We start from the raw sequence: 16,213 nt of genomic DNA, 5'->3' as shown, positions 1-16,213 counted from the left end.
ATTCAGTGGATGTGAAAGGTGTAGCGTTGTGACGTCCGCCCCTAATCGATTCATTCATTTTAATAACAGCGTGACAGTATTTATAAAGAGTTAAAGTACATTTGGGGGGGAAGAAAAAATATTGAAATTATCTCTCAACGTAGTTTCAAGGTTATTATATTGTCATGTCAGAGTTACATTTATGCATTTGGCAGACGCTTTTAATCCAAAGCGACTTGCATTGCATTGCATCATACATTTGTTGTTTAATCACTCGATGCATAATGTTGCATTGAAAAGAGTTTAGGATGAAACCATTTTGTAAATCGGGGGTCCGATATGTTTAAAAACTGCTTTGTTAAAGTGTTGTTTGACAAGTTGAGTCTGTAACGTTTTTTTTTTGCAAACAAAATACATAACTAAAACGTTTATTGAATTAAACTTAGTGCGTGTCCTTGAAATATAAAAACAATGTGTGTCCATGTGTCATGCATTCAGTGTGTTCATACAGTACATAACAAATGGACTTACAAGGAAACACCAGATGGTGTTTTCCACAGAGTCAAAGCTATGGTCCCAGTGCCAATTTCTTTGTCGTTTTCTGCTACATCTGCTTTTCATTCACTGATGGTAAACAGAGGCTAATGCTATTTTAAAAAATCCTGGAACCGCATCTACTGCTATGAAAAGTGTAGAAGTGTGTGTGAAAATGAAATGAAATATAAGTTTGAGGACGTTTAAATCAGAGTATGATCAGAAGTGTCATTTTGGGACTTTTGTATTATTTTTTTATTGTCATTCACCTTTAAAATGAAAGAGGCACGAAGCCAATCTCCATTCAATGTATGTCTTACTAAAACGCAACTGATATAATTTAATGGGTTAAAGTCTCGGATATGATTAAAAACCTACGAATGTGCTCTCTCATATGCAGAGGCAGGGCACATATAATAACAGTCTTATTGTAGAAACATCCTGCAGGCTATTCGTTATTACATTTACATTTAGTCATTTAGCAGACGCTTTTGTCCAAAGCGACTTACAAATGAGGTAAACAATGGAAGCAATTTGAACAACATTAGGACAACAAAAAACACAAGTACAATAGAAATGGTCTCATAAAGCCTACCACAGTATACAAAATGAAGTCAGAAATTATCATTTCAGCCGATTCTTAAAGATTGCTACAGAACCTGTTGACAAATGTGGAACCGATCCAGAGAAGGTACGTGAGAGAGACTTTTTACCTTTTTGGGATTGCACTACAAGACACTGTTCATTCGCAGAGCGTATGGATCTGGTGGGTACATAAGTCTGCATTAGCAAGTAAAGATTAGGGGGTTGCAGAACCAGTGATGGTCTTGTAGGCCAAGAGCAGAGCCTTGAATTTGATGCGAGCCACTATAGGGAGCCAATGTAACGTAATGAAGAGAGTGAAGTGTGCTCTCTTTGGTTCTTTGAAGACCACTCTTGCCTCCGCATTCCTGATCATCTGTAAAGGTTTGATTGTGCAAGCTGGAAGTCCAGCCTGTAGCGCGTTGCAGTAGTCCAGTCTGGACAGAACAAAAGCCTGGAATAGGATTTGCGTAGCATGTTCGGATAGGAAAGGTCTAATTTTCTAATATTGTAGAGGGTGAATCTACAGGACCCGGTGGTGCTTGCGTGATCCATGATCCGTGAAGTTTGATCATCGATCACCAGTCCCAGGTTCTTGGAATTTCTGGAAGATGTGAGGGTTTATATGCCCAGTTGAGTGGAGAAGCTGTGATGAATCTTTGGGTCGGCCGGGATTACAAGCAGTTCTGTTTTCGCAAGGTACAGCTGCAGGTGATGATCCTTCATCCAGAGCAAAATGTTGCTCAGGCATGCTGAAATGCATGCAGAAACAGTCGGATCATCAGGCTGAAATGACAGGTGGAGTTGTTTATCATCCGCATAGCAGTGATAGGAAAAGCCATGTTTCTGAATGACAGTGTCATGAAATTGACAGGAACAGAAACCAAGTGCAGACAGCTCTTCACCAAAATACATTTATTTAACATGGACAAAACGTAACTAAAAATAACAAAAACCATACCATACCATAAAACTTGACTCAACATAAATTAGAGACGACAGGACAAGACATTGATGAGGACAAACAAACCAAGACAGCAAAAACAAGGGCATTAAATAGGAGAGGAACAAAAGAGGCATAAACAAGGGCAACAGATGAAGGGCGTAAACTGATAACGGGATCATGAAGAAGGAAACAAGGGACGGGGCTAAGAAAAAAGGCATGGGGCTGTCATGATCCTGTCAGCCTGAACTAGAACAACAACTACAAAGAGGACAGGATTGTGAGAAACAGAACCTAGGGATTTCATGTATGAGGACAATAGCAATGATCCAACCACTGAACCCTGAGGCACCCCTGTATTGAGATTATTGGAATCAGAGACCTCACCTCTCCAGGATACTCTATATGACCTACCTGAGAGATAAACCTGAACCATTGCAACACCATTCCAGAGACACCCATAGCTTTGAGGGTCTACAGGAGGATGTGGTGGTTAACGGTGTCAAGGGCAGCAGATAGTTCCAATAGGATGAGTACAGAGGAGTTTGAGGCTTTTCAGTCTCACGGCTTCAATGACAGAGAGCAGCGCAGTCTTGGTGGAATGACCACTCTTGAAACCAGGCTGGTTGCTGTCAAGGAGATTGTTCTGCATGAGAAAGGAGGAGAGCTCATTATATACAACCTGTCAATGGTTTTGGCTATGAAGGGGAAGAGATACCAGTGTGTACTTATCTAACATTGCAGGATTAAGAACAGGTTTCTTCAGTAATATGGAGCACAGCCTTCTGCAACATTTAGCAAGGAAGAAAATTCCCAACTAGCTCATAAAACATCATCACTCCTATGTCATGGATGGTCCTTCCTGTGATTGTGCTTGTGGACATACAAGCATCTGTTTTCATGGGATACTAATTGACAAAACAGACACATGCTGGTTTATTTTAAGAATTTATAGCATATGAATTATGTTATGTGGCCACCACCATTGCTTGTATTAAATTTTTTTTTTACATCTTCAAAAAGACTGTAATCTATTGAAGTTATTATTTAAGAAATTATTTTACCCACACTATCAATTAAATATCAAGTAAGCATTATTCAATGATGTCTGATCTGTTGCTAAATCAAACATGTTAAATACGTATTCTTTGTGTTAAAATCATAAGAGATGAGAAGCAGTTTATGCCTGTTGTTATATTTTTAACAGCTGCTGAACAGCTGAAAACCTTGTCTGTAAAGAAATATCCAGAACAATTGGTTTGTCAGTGTCTACTGTTCTTCTTTTGTGTCTTTAATCCAAGCTCCTTCTTTGTCTTTTGTTGTCGTACGCTGCCCATTTAGAAGAGCACTCTCCTTAATCAGATTCCTTCATTGATTTATTTAATGGATTCCCTCTAAAACCAACACATCACCACCAAGGACAGAGAGAGAGAGAGAGAGAGAGAGAGAGAGAGAGAGAGAGCAACCAACCAAGCAAAATCCAGAACTAGCTGCCTTGCAGTAATGCATAATGCAGTAATGCTGTCTGACACATCCAATATAAAAACATGAAAATGTAAATATTTTAATAATTTTATACTTTACTATATTGGTGAATTTGGATCATGCATTTAGAGATTATGCATTTAGATTTTGTTTCAACTTAACTAGGCATCTGATTTAGGCAACAAATATATAAATACAGTTACTGTTCTCCCATAACATTATTGTATGTTTCATAAGGTGTACGTTACTTTTGTACCATAGCAACCTTGTCTCCCTGTTACCAATGAATTATAACAAGCAGCACTTAGATCTCTATAAAGTAAACGTAACATACGTTTTTTTACTTGATTTTGCAGCTTTATTTGTTTAATGAAAGCAACGTGCACCTAATCATTTTATACAGCCACAAACCTCACAGGGCAAGAAAAAACAACGCAGAGCTTAATTTAGCTTCATTCATTGAACTTTACATCTAGAAAACTATCGCTGTGAGAATGCTGCATCAGCTTTATACTTTTATAACATCAAGTCATCAACGTGATACAAAAACTATGTACTTCCAGTGTATTGTTTGTAAAAATGAAGTGACATAATGGCTATTTTGACGAGAAGGTACCCAAAGTAAAAAGTTTAGTGTTTGGGTTTAATATTAAAATAACAGAAAATCAATGATTAGCCAGAATACACAGCTGTTTCGTCTGATAGAGATCACTCAACTTTGAGCAATACCTTTCCTTAGGTCCCTGTTTATCTAATGTTGAATGCATTTGTGTACTGTATGTGTATGAAAAAATTAAATAAACAGACTTGCTGCGAGCATGTAAAACTGTATATGTACAAATACGATAATCATCCAAATTCTGAATAAACCTCATAATGAATATAACCAAAAACAACCTTTTCAAATCACATGATATTCTGTTTGATTCACCATATGTGAAATTCATCAATTCTAACATCAAATACACATTTAGACAAAGTCTGTGTCAGAGATTAAAGGATTTAACACATCACAATCACATTAGTTACTAAAAAACACCTTTCCATGATTGTGAAAACCTTCAGTCTCAACAGAGAAAATGTCAGTTAGTCAACAGTTAATTCATTAATTATTTACTTCCTTTCTTGTAATTGAATTCGTAGCACTTTCAAATCATTGCAACATTTCATTCTTTGCTCTATAAAGTTTCAGATAGATGCATGAGGCCTGCTGTGTGTTCAAATACAGACAATTTAACATAAATGTATAAATAATCTAGCCTCACCGTCGTAGTGTTAAAATTCACAATTAGGTTAACATTATACGCCATGTAATAGGACATAAAAGAGAGAATTTATTAAACATTTTGAATGACTATTCCCCCTCTCACACACACACACACACATTCAGCTTTGTGTTATTATATAACATTTCATGTTCATTAAGATCATGTCAATATTATGAAAACTTCATAATCACACCAAACAATTTCCTTAATCCTTTCAGAGACACTTTAACACAATAAAAATAGATCTTTAGTCAGTTTTAGAAACTGACCATTGACAAAAAAATTCCCAATCTTGAGGTTTAGCCTAATATATAGTAACAAACAAACAAACAAAATGTTCAGCCAAAGGTCAAGTCTATTCCACATAGCTTTGCATTTTTGTCCGTCCTCAAACACATCCCAGTTCCCTACATCCATTTATCCTTATTTATCTCTAGACCTCTTTATCTTTTATCTTGAGCTTTTCCTCCAGCTCGTCTTACTGGGTGGCTTTTTCTCTGGGCCTCACCGTATCCTGTAACACCAGCCGGGCGTGGTCAGCTGCCTCTAGCAAGGCATCCATTTCCGGGCTGTCCAGATTCACCAGTTCACCTTCCTCCACCTTTGACACCAGGCCAACTCCTTCCTCCTCCTCGAGAATCTCCTGGACCTCCTCATCCTCCTCCTCAGGCTCCGGTGTGGGCTCGATCTGACCCTCACGGATCTTCTTCACGTGGAAGGTAAACGGCGGTACACGATAGGTAGTCGATCTAGGGCGGGGGTGAGCGGTGTGACCGGGGGTCAATGACTTCTTCATCTTCTCTCTAGTGCTACGGATCTTCTCGCGGCGCTCTGTGTTGGGCGTCATCTTTGTTCCCAGCTTCCCCATCTTCTTCCCCAGGGTCTTCTTGGTCTTCTCCATGTTCTCTCTGGTTCTTTGACGTGTTTTCTCCAGGTTATCTTTAGTTCTCTGTCTGGTTTTCGCAAGGTTATCCTTGGTTCTCTGTCTGGTCTTTTCCATCTGCTCCTTGCTGAAGGCTTTCTTCAGCTCGTCGACCTTCTGGAGGCCGCTGCGTTTGATGCGCTCAGTACGAGATTCTTTAATGATCTCCTCAATCTCCACCTCTTCTTCGATTTCCTCTCCACCTTCACTCAGCACCTGCTCTCCTTCCTCTCCAACAGCCACTGGCTTCTTGGTGTCTTTCACAGGTTTTTCCTTGTCCTATGAAAAAAGAGAGAGAAAAAGCAAATATAAACAATACCTCAATGTTCATCTGCAGACTTTCAATATTATCTTCAAAAAAACAGAGAAGGGGTTGAATAAACAACAACAAAAGCAAGTACGCAAAAATGACAATGACATATTTAGTGATTCAAGTATGATTAAATAAATGATTCATAATGCAATTCTGAATTCTTCCCCTTGCTCATAACGCTTTAAAACAATGGATTTATCTATAACTGCTTGTAATTCCTGCCAAACTATCCTGACTAACCCAATGAATTTCAAATAAGGAAGATATACGCTATTTAATAAATGTATTCTGACTATATCACCAATCTGACTTTACTCCATCTTAAGACTTAAGAATGACTTCATATTGGCACCCCCAAAACCTGTTCAGCTTGACTCTTCACAGCATGCTGTAACTCATCTAACCTTTGTGAAGTGCAATTAACATTTTTACTGGATCAAGGTTCTTTGTAGTAAGATGATAAACTGATTTTTATGTAAAGATAGTGAATGTCAATACAAATAGTTTCAAATTCAGGCCATTTAAGAGTATACAGATGAGTGACGCACTCCCCCTAGCGGCCAACGTAAGGAGAAGGGTTACATGACAAATGATGGTGTGTATGGATAGTTCCCCCAAAAATGAAAATTCTGTCATCATTTACTCACCCTCAGATGGTTCCAAATATGTATACATTTATTTTAAATTTAATCTTTAGATTACACCCAAGTTATAATGACTGCAGTGAGCTTGAATAAGTACAACACGCCCACTGGTGGTCAGAAGGAGAAATAGCCCCTCAAATATTTGCCTTTGACAAACAAGATTATTGTTAGAAATATAAAATAGATTTAGTGTATTTCACTGAAATAATCTGTTATGCATTAAACAAGACATCAATACTGTTAAATACTTTAATCAAAGCTATTTGAAGAATCGACAGGAAAATCCAGTGATTCATATCTTTGGGCTGTCTGAGTATTGGGACCTGTGTATCTAAATGGTGCAAAGCTCTCGTTCTGACAAAGATTGGTTTCTTACAATAAACAATTCGAGAGTTCTTTATGTTAACTTTCTGCCTTCTCTCTGACTGTGTCAGTGGAAGTCCTTGTAAACTCGCCTCTATCCATATCTGGCTGTGAAGGTTGAATATGTGTGTGTGTTTATTTTAGATCAGCATTTCTGCTCTCTGGATTCCATCTCCCTCATTATCCGAACAGTAATCATTAGTATATGCCATAATGCCTTATCCCGAATCACTATTCCTTTAAGCACACTAGCAAGTACACGCAGATGCTTTTATCATAGCAACCACACATGCCTTGATAGATTCCTGGCTTTTTAAAGACAAGACCCGTCCTGGAGACCTTCACGTAATGTGTTTTTGTGCTCGGTGCAGAAGCCTCAGATGTGTATGTAGGTCGGGCGATGGGGGGGGGGGGGGGGGGACAGAAGGCTAATAAAGATAACAGCCCATCTGAGCAGTCTTTGATGTTAGCACTAGTCTATGACTTGGCTGACTTTGGCGAACCCAGTTTGGTGGCTGCTGTTTGTATGAAACTTATTTGAAATGTCAAACCTATTCAGATTCCGCTGGAGCTTGGGTTAATTGGGGAAATGGTTTCAAAAGACATTTACAAAAAATTGAATGTTTTGGTGAAAGTGGTCATTACACTTGCCCCTCAGTGCCGATATTATTATTGCTATTAAGTCAAATACAAAGTACAAAAACACATTTGAAATAAAAACTGTAAAAAAATTGTTTATTATAATCTATTACTAATATTGATTATAGATGTTTATTACAATTATCCAATTATATCATAGACATAACAAATAAAGCAAATCATCCCCTTTTATGTTAATAAGTTCACATGACCACTGTCACAATTGTGCAAATTTCCAGTGTGGGTTTTGACTTTTAGACCCTACATAGTAAATGTTTTCTCGTTTTACCAGTGATTATAAGACATTGTGTCAACTGATGTCTTCCGTGTGTGTGTCTGTGTAGCTGGTCTGAGAGAAAAGATGAATGGAAGTTTCAGAAAACCAGGCAAACATGGCTTCTTCAGAACATGTTTGACAGAGTGAAGGTAGAAACATCAGCAAACATACTCTACACACATCCTACAGTCATACAACATGAAACTGATGTTTAGCACTTGTTTTAAATTTTTATAAATGGAAAAATTCCATTTATAAAAAATTCCATTAATAATATTAATATTCTCAATGAACTTGCCATTGCCAGTAGATGTTGTAAAAGTTAATTCTGGACCCAAGGTCCAACTGTTTCTTGCTGGGAAAACACCAGTACAAATAAAGCAGCAATAAACACTACATTGATTTAGCTGCCATGTGTCTGGTGCCATATAACAACTTAAAAACCCTCGAATAAAAGCTTTGTTCTAAAGCCCACATAATATATATAGAAGGATCACCACCCTATCCACCAAAGAGACAAATGATTACATCGATTAAAAGCTATCCATGGACATGGCACCATGACAACTGTTACCAAGACAACAATAAAACATTTGAGGCAGCAGTCTGCATGACATATACAGCTAAACAGAACTGGTTTGTGATGAGTTGACAACAGCTGTGTGTGTGTGTGACATGTTGAGGATGAGGTAAAGAGCAGCTGCTGGGTTCGGTTGGGTCCAGAACAGAGCACTTTAATCAGAACTCTCACTATGAACCAAAATCTCAAAATTGTAATGGCTTTTTAATGGAGGGAACTGTAAAGAGACTGTACATCTCTTACTAAAACGACAAGATATGTATCTTATCTGTCAGGATGTGAGGTCTGGCAGCTTTTGGACTAAAAATAAGCTTTGGAATTGCTACAGACAAACACAAGCTCAGTGCACAAACACACACTGATACACCCGTAGAAGCAAATAATTCCAGGTTATCTCTCATTGGCTGGAAACTATATTAATCTCCAGGGGTCGAAACAGGAGCCAGCAGTCATGCTTTCATATAGCAAAGTAATAAAGGTTCTTCGACCTTTTTACCTTCTCTGCTTGTGACCCAACATGTTAAGTATCGATACAGAAATTATACAGTTTGTGAAGCATTATATGATAAAGAACACTTTGGGAATGTGCTGTATATATTATAACAATGAAGCTGTGCATTACAGATATGTTCTATGGGTACGGGTGTTCTCAGGCACAGCAACACTTATATAGACATTGCGCGTATACTTACAAAAATAAACAAAAAAAGCTTATTATTACATGGGAATAATAACCATATAGAATAGAATAGAATAGAATAGTGCATTATAAATGGGGGTTACAGCAACTAAACATTTCCTCAGTCCAGATGCTCATTTGATCCTTCCATCTCTCTATAATAAGAGTAAATCTGAGCTAATGTTAATGATGTGATTACAGGGAGGTGTTCAAATGTGTCACAAATAAAGATGAAAGGATAAAAGTAACAGGGGTGTGATTTACGGAAAACAAAGTTTAAAGGGGAAGTGGGCACAAAGGGTAAAACCTACAGTATGCCAAAAAGAAAGACATCCTGTGGATGCACACTACTGCACAGGATCGCTTCAGTATCCAGTGTTGCTCTTGGCGATCTATATTTAATAATAACATATTCATCTGCAGCCCTGCCCCGTGCAAGCGATATGAAAGAATCTAGTTATTCCAGGACCTGAGACAGAGCACTGTGTGGCACGCTATCAATGTTGCACATAAAATATCTCAATTACACAAATACAGTCATTTTCTCAATCTCATGTCCAACATGTTTCCTGTTTCCTGCTATAGGTCTACCAAAAAGTTGGCTACCTTCTTGAAAAGCACACACACAGCCGCACAGGTGGCAACATGCTGCATATATCTTCAACCCATTCATCAAACGTGATATTCTGGCCTGGACTACACACACACGCTAACACTGAAAACACACTGCCGTCTGTGTAAATCTGATACCCTGAATTCAGCGCAATAAATAGAGCGCAGGCCAGCAATGCAGCAGTAAGATCACGCAAACCCTATAAGTCACATCACCTAAACCCTTCTGCTCCCAACTGCCCTCTCAGCATTAAAACCTTACAATTTGAGATTCAGACCCTCACGGCTGCTGAAATAACAGGCAATCTGCATTGCTCTAAAGAGACAAATTGGGGCTTCATTGAATGTCTGTCATCTCAACAATTTTGGCACAGACTATCAAAATGAAATGTCAACTAAAAATATGAATATGTGTACACAGGTATCTCCCTTTCTCCTACACTTAGACGCATAGTGGCCTGTCACATAGGCCACTATGTTTTATTGATGTGGGTCTCAGGGGTCTGTGATTAGATATCTGATAAATGCCAGTAGTGTAACCTGCAGCCTCAGTGGACATTCCAGCAGAGATCTGTGAAACTGAGACTCCACAAGCTGTGACACACACACCTACATATGTCATATATGAATATCTAGTCATATATGTACAGTCGATTTTGTGCAAATATATTTACATGAGCAAATTCTACAGAACTACCGTGTGTACACAGCTAAAAGGAACAGTCCAACCATAAATTTTTTCAGTTACTCACCTTGCAAATCTGTTTTTCTTTTTTCTGATGAACACGGAGAAAGATATTTGGAGAATGCTCGTAACCAAACAGTTCTTGGCCACCATTGACTACCATAGTAGGAGAAATGACAATGGTAGTCAAAAATGCCCCAGAACAGTTTGCTTTCTACATTCTTCAAAATATCTTCTTTTGTGTTCAACAGAACAAAGACATTTACAAAGCAATTGTTCCTACTATGGTAGTCAATGGTCGCCAAGACTGATGGTTACAAGCATTCCTCTAAATATCTTTCTCTGTGCTCATCAAAATAAAGACATTTATACAGATTTGGAACAACTTGAGAGTGAGTAAATGATGACAGAATAAATTTTTTGGGTGAACTGTTCTTTAAAGTATTTGTAATTTCCCAGTTTGCCTATTCTCAGGCAAGACAGAAGTATTCCATGAATGAGATCCATCTGGAGTATATTCTATTTAATCCTAACAGACCATAATGATCCTTATTACGCAAGAGGTGCCTGGAGAAATTATGGCAAACAGGTACCCGAGCCAACAGAACAACACTTTAAAATAAAAATATATGGCTTCAATCCGGCCCCCTCATTTCTATCGTGCAGCACCATGTGCATTAAAAACATTAGAGACCAATTACATCACCCATGTTTTCCACTGGCAGTCTCTCAGAGCAGCACTGAAAGGAAATTACTAGTTAGTAGATCTAAATGCAGCAACACTGATACAGAGTAAACAACAGCAAAGTGCAAGAACACACTGACCAGACCAACCCAACAAATCCCCCCCGGCTCACTAAATGTTATTATACATTATAAAAATATGAACATTCTGCATAACATTGTTATGGCTTATTGGAATCATGCATGGGGTTTTAAATTATCATGGCAAAGAACGTGCATATCAACAGCATATTATTTTAATAATTCTCTTGTCATTTCAAACCTGAATAAATATTTTTTTTCTGCAGAACACAAATGAAGATATTCTGAAGAACGTTGGTGACCACACAAAATGACACGAGGGTGAACAAATGATGACAGAAATTGTATTTTTGGGTGAACTATCCCATTAAAGCTACAATTAGTAAAAACCACTGCTAGAGGGCGCACGATCAAAACAACAACAACAATGGCGTAGCTTGAAGATGCTGTGAAGGAGCGTGGAATGATGGGACCTCTTGTCTTCAACTCCACAACTGATGGCCATCAATCAGACTGGGACCGAGAAATCCTGGTAGCGGACGAGGTAAAGTAATAAAGTTTTATAGATGTTGCGTATAATTGCGGTCCATAAATTAGTGATTGCTTGAAACAAGCTAGTGGGTTGCTAGACACTACACTACTTCCGCATTTCTCCACAAACTCGTATCACTTTTTACAGTGCCGATTTTTCCATGATTTACAAGTAGTTGGAAACATTTGAGATATTATAAGTACTCATCTGAACAAAATATGTAACACTGGCCAGGGGTTTTTGGATATTTTACTGCAAAATTGTAACAAACTGCACCTTTAACCGATACAAGCACTAAAATGTTGTTTCAACACCATGCTGAATTAAATTGAATTCTGGTAAAGCGGGTGTTGTTCCTAAAACACTCTTTTTCTCTTACTTGACAGTAGTTTTGTCAAGCCAGCCATGCAGACGTTACTGCATTTTGTACTATAATTAGACAGTAAGGGAGAGTTTGGGGGGGGGTGGTGGTTTCAGTGTGGGCTTCTGTGTGGGCTTCTGTCCAACCAGCGATCCAGCACGCTCAAATCACATTTAACCTGACCCAAAACACTCCACACAACTGCTATCCTATATAGCAGCGAAATATTACTCCACATACTGAAGCAGGATTTGAGCTAAACACTTGTTGGAACAGGTTAGAGAGAACACACGTTCACGTCTGAAGTGTCTGGTGGTATTTTAAAGACAACGAATAGTGAGTAATCTACAGACACACGACTTAGTGAAGGGCTTTTCAACTGTCATGCAAAGACTCCCTTAGGCAAACCTTAAAGGCACATGGCACCCAAAAATGAAAATTCATCCCAAACATGTATGACTTTCTTTTGCAGAACACCAAAGAATATTATATCCTTATTTTAAGGGACTTTGATTACCAAACAACATTGGACCCCATTGACTTTCCCTGCTTTGAAAAACAAAACCACAAGACATTTCTCAAAATATATTATTTTGTGTTCCACAAAGAAAAGGATGAAATATGTTATAAAATATTGTAAAATACTCGACTATTATTTCTTAAGGTGCCTGCTCTGTTGGTACAGTAAGACTGTCTCTCATGATCTCAAGTTACACGGATCCTGACATTTACAGTAAGCACATTTTTTATGTATGAATATTATTGTATGAATGTTTTAAGCACTCATCATTTGGAAAGCAATGCGTTTTATTTTAAGCAACACACTGTAGAAACACCAACAAACCAAAAAAGCGTATAAATATGCAATATAAATTATTACAATTGCAAAACATCCATTCAATTTTTTGAATCTCCAACCAGGAACTTTCAACAACAATTTCTATCACACTGTTTGTTTAAACTCAACTTAGTGCATCGCCTTTTTTCTAAGAGACAACAACCTAACAATTCTTGGATTAACACAATTTCCTAAGAACCAGTTAAACTATGTTAAAGTGATTGTTCACCCAAAAATGACTTTCTGTCTTCTGCAGAACACAAAAGAAGATATTTTGAAGAATGTTGTTCACTGGACCCCGTTCCCCATTGGTTTTGTGTTCATACAGTAGAATGAAATGGGGACCAGTGCTGTTCGGTTACTTACTTCAAAATATCGTTTTGTTTTCCGCAGACAAAAGAGATTCCTAAAGGTTTAAAATAACAAGGGGGTGAGTAAATGAGGATCAGAATTTCAAATTTTTTGTGAACATTGTCCAAAGTTTTACAAGGGCCCACAATACAATATATAAATCAACACAATCCACTGATTTTATGCACAATTCAACAATTTTGATGTATTTATTTCCACATCACTTTTGGAGTGGTCAACTACACAGGTGAAACAATACCTGGTTACTTTATTTGTGTTTTGGGACATGCATATGGCTCCTTAATGCATTTCTATATTTGTGCAATGTGCTGAACCAGCATTGTTCAGAAATTGCTGTGAGGTTAGACAGAAACCTATATAACCTCACAGGTCCATTTGGAAGTGGGCTGACACTTCATCACAGTGTGTGGGGAATTAAGGACCAAGCCCTGCAGAAGAATCCATGTGTGCTCCAAAGTGGCCCAGACAGAAATATCACAAATATACTCTCACATTCAAATACAACAAGATTTACACGCACATTTATGTGATGGCTGAGATGTAGTCCTACTTATATCGTGGGCTATTGCGATATCTTAATAGTTTATAACAAATGAATGTAGGAAAATGTGTTGGAAATGAGTGCATCGGAAAACCAAAACTCGAGATGATATGAATGAGAGGAGCACTGTGGTAAGATTGTGAGATATCCTAGTCCACCTCACACACACAACCGTCAGGGTTTATGAGAACGGAAAAGGAGAAGACCACCCAGCAGCTGGGGTCCAGCTTTCATAAGCATCCAGAATTAGATCTAGTTGTACAGTAGATAGGTGGGGCAGTCCATTGGTTATAACTATATGCTTACAATAAGGGTGCTACACAGTGTCATACAAGAACCTTTTCTAGCGGTTATGGTTTGAATATTTATAGTGGAAGGTGAAGCCACAAACAATCAAAACTATATCTATTTGTCTTCCATTCATAAGCATTCAAATGCGATAAACCTGCCAAAGAAACTCACATATCGCTGCGTTCCAAAGGTCAATTTTGGAGGGTTGAAAGGATCATCGGAGAACCAAAAATGGTTATTCTATCTATGGCATCAATGCAAAGAGGAACCTTTATTTTGAAATGCGTTGGCCCGTACATCTACATTATAATACAATTTTAGTTTCATGGAATTTTAACACGTTTTTTAACACATTATGAGTCCTTTGTGTTGCTTTTGCACAAAAGATAAGGTTTAAAGTAACACAAAATGTGTTAATGGTTCACCCAAAAATTCTGTCATTTTGTACTCATCCTCTTGTTATTTCAAACCTGTATGACTTTCTTTCATCAGAACGATGGAGATATTTAGAAGAATGTAATATGGTACCCATTCACTTGCATTGGTTTTGTGTCTTCACAATAGAAGTGAACGGGTGCTGGCGCTGTTCAGTTACCAACTTCCCTCAAAACATCTTTTGTGTTCTGGGGAAGAAAGAAAATCATACAGGTTTGAAATGACGAGGGTGCGTAAATGATGACAGAATTACATTTTTGGGTGAACAGGAATGCTTACTAATCCCAGTTCCATTTAATGTATATATATTTTTTTTATATGATTTCATTATTAAATTTCATGGTCTCAGCTGCCAACTCTCAGTTTTGTTCAACTCATCATACCCAGCTCTTTTATTATAAAATCCATGGCGATCCACAGTAAATAGCTAAAAACAAATTGCAAGATATACCTCTGGACAGATTTTTCAAGTTTTCCAGTAAAGAGTGACCCATGCAGTAACACTTTTGTGCCCTTGAGTGAGAAATGAACTGCAAGTGTACAGGAAGTTAGTTAGAAGCGTTTGGTTAAGATTTGTGAGAGAACAGCAAGTTTGGGTTTACGATCACCAATAGATGCTCGGTCACATACATACCTGAAAGATGAGGACTTTGAAGTTCTTCCTCTTCAGGAGCTCATGTTCATTGCTCTCCAGCTTTTTAATTTGTCCCACCTGCTTCTCCAGGTCCGTGCGGACGCTTTTCACGTTGACGTTCACCTTCCGTACCTTGTCCAGCAGCTTGTTGACCGTTCCAGCAGTTCCCACGTGGCTCTTTGCCAGCTTAGCCAGGTCGGTCTGGATGCTGCTCATGTTCTTCTCCATGGTCTCCTGCTTGGCCTCTAAACCCGCCTGAGTCTGCTGGATCTGGTCTACCACACCTATGATTTTATCTAGGAGTGCCAGAATCATCATAGCCTGGGCCTCTGACCTCTCCACCCCACCACTGCCACCTCCATCGAGACCCGGTCCCAGGTTCAGGTCCACCTCAGAGTCACTGTCATCAACATCGTCTCCACGTTTTGAGGCTAACACCTTGGTGGATTTGGCAGGTTTGGACGCAGGCGCGACCAAGGCGACCTCCTCGTCGTCATCGGAGACTTCGGCGTAGACAGCACGCTCTAGTTTGAAGTCAGTGTCGGCCATGGCCAGGTTTCAAGTACACAACGATGAAAAAACACACACGCTTACTTGCAGACAGATTTGAAGTGCACACAAAGTGATCCGGTGTGCAAGAACGCAGTCCCAGGGTAAAAATAAAGCACTAAAAAAAGAACTGGATGACAGCAGACACCCAACGATCAAAGGGGAACAACTACAACTTGCAGCTCCAACTTTCAAACTTCTTCGTCGCCGTACACCTGCACCACCTTCTACCACTACGTTCTACTCACTAAGTTTGCAGTAATGCCTCAAACTTTCCTCCCGTCCTAAAGACCTTGGACAGTCTGTGTAAAGAGACCAGCTCAGGACCAAGGTGTGTGCAAGTAGGTATGTGCGTGTGACCGTGCACAAATGCCACAGCACCCTGTGAAG

At 38.7% G+C, this 16,213-nt stretch overlaps 1 protein-coding gene across 1 annotated transcript; it reads right to left on the bottom strand.

The window, feature by feature from the left end:
• Positions 1-3,865: 3,865 nt before the first annotated feature.
• Positions 3,866-16,207, bottom strand: cavin1a (caveolae associated protein 1a). Its single transcript, XM_079457793.1, has 2 exons — positions 15,275-16,207; positions 3,866-5,992 (listed from the first exon to the last, which is right to left on the bottom strand). The coding sequence occupies exons 1-2, from the start codon at positions 15,821-15,823 to the stop codon at positions 5,270-5,272; spliced, it is 1,272 nt and encodes a 423-aa protein (XP_079313919.1). The 5' UTR covers positions 15,824-16,207; the 3' UTR covers positions 3,866-5,269.
• Between the last annotated feature and the right edge of the window lie 6 nt (positions 16,208-16,213).

The sequence above is a fragment of the Barbatula barbatula genome, assembly GCF_947034865.1.
Source record: "Barbatula barbatula genome assembly, chromosome: 5".
NCBI classification, from domain to species: domain Eukaryota; kingdom Metazoa; phylum Chordata; class Actinopteri; order Cypriniformes; family Nemacheilidae; genus Barbatula; species Barbatula barbatula.
The sequence above is the reverse complement of the archived record's forward strand: the minus strand, read 5'-3'. Positions and strand labels throughout refer to the sequence as shown.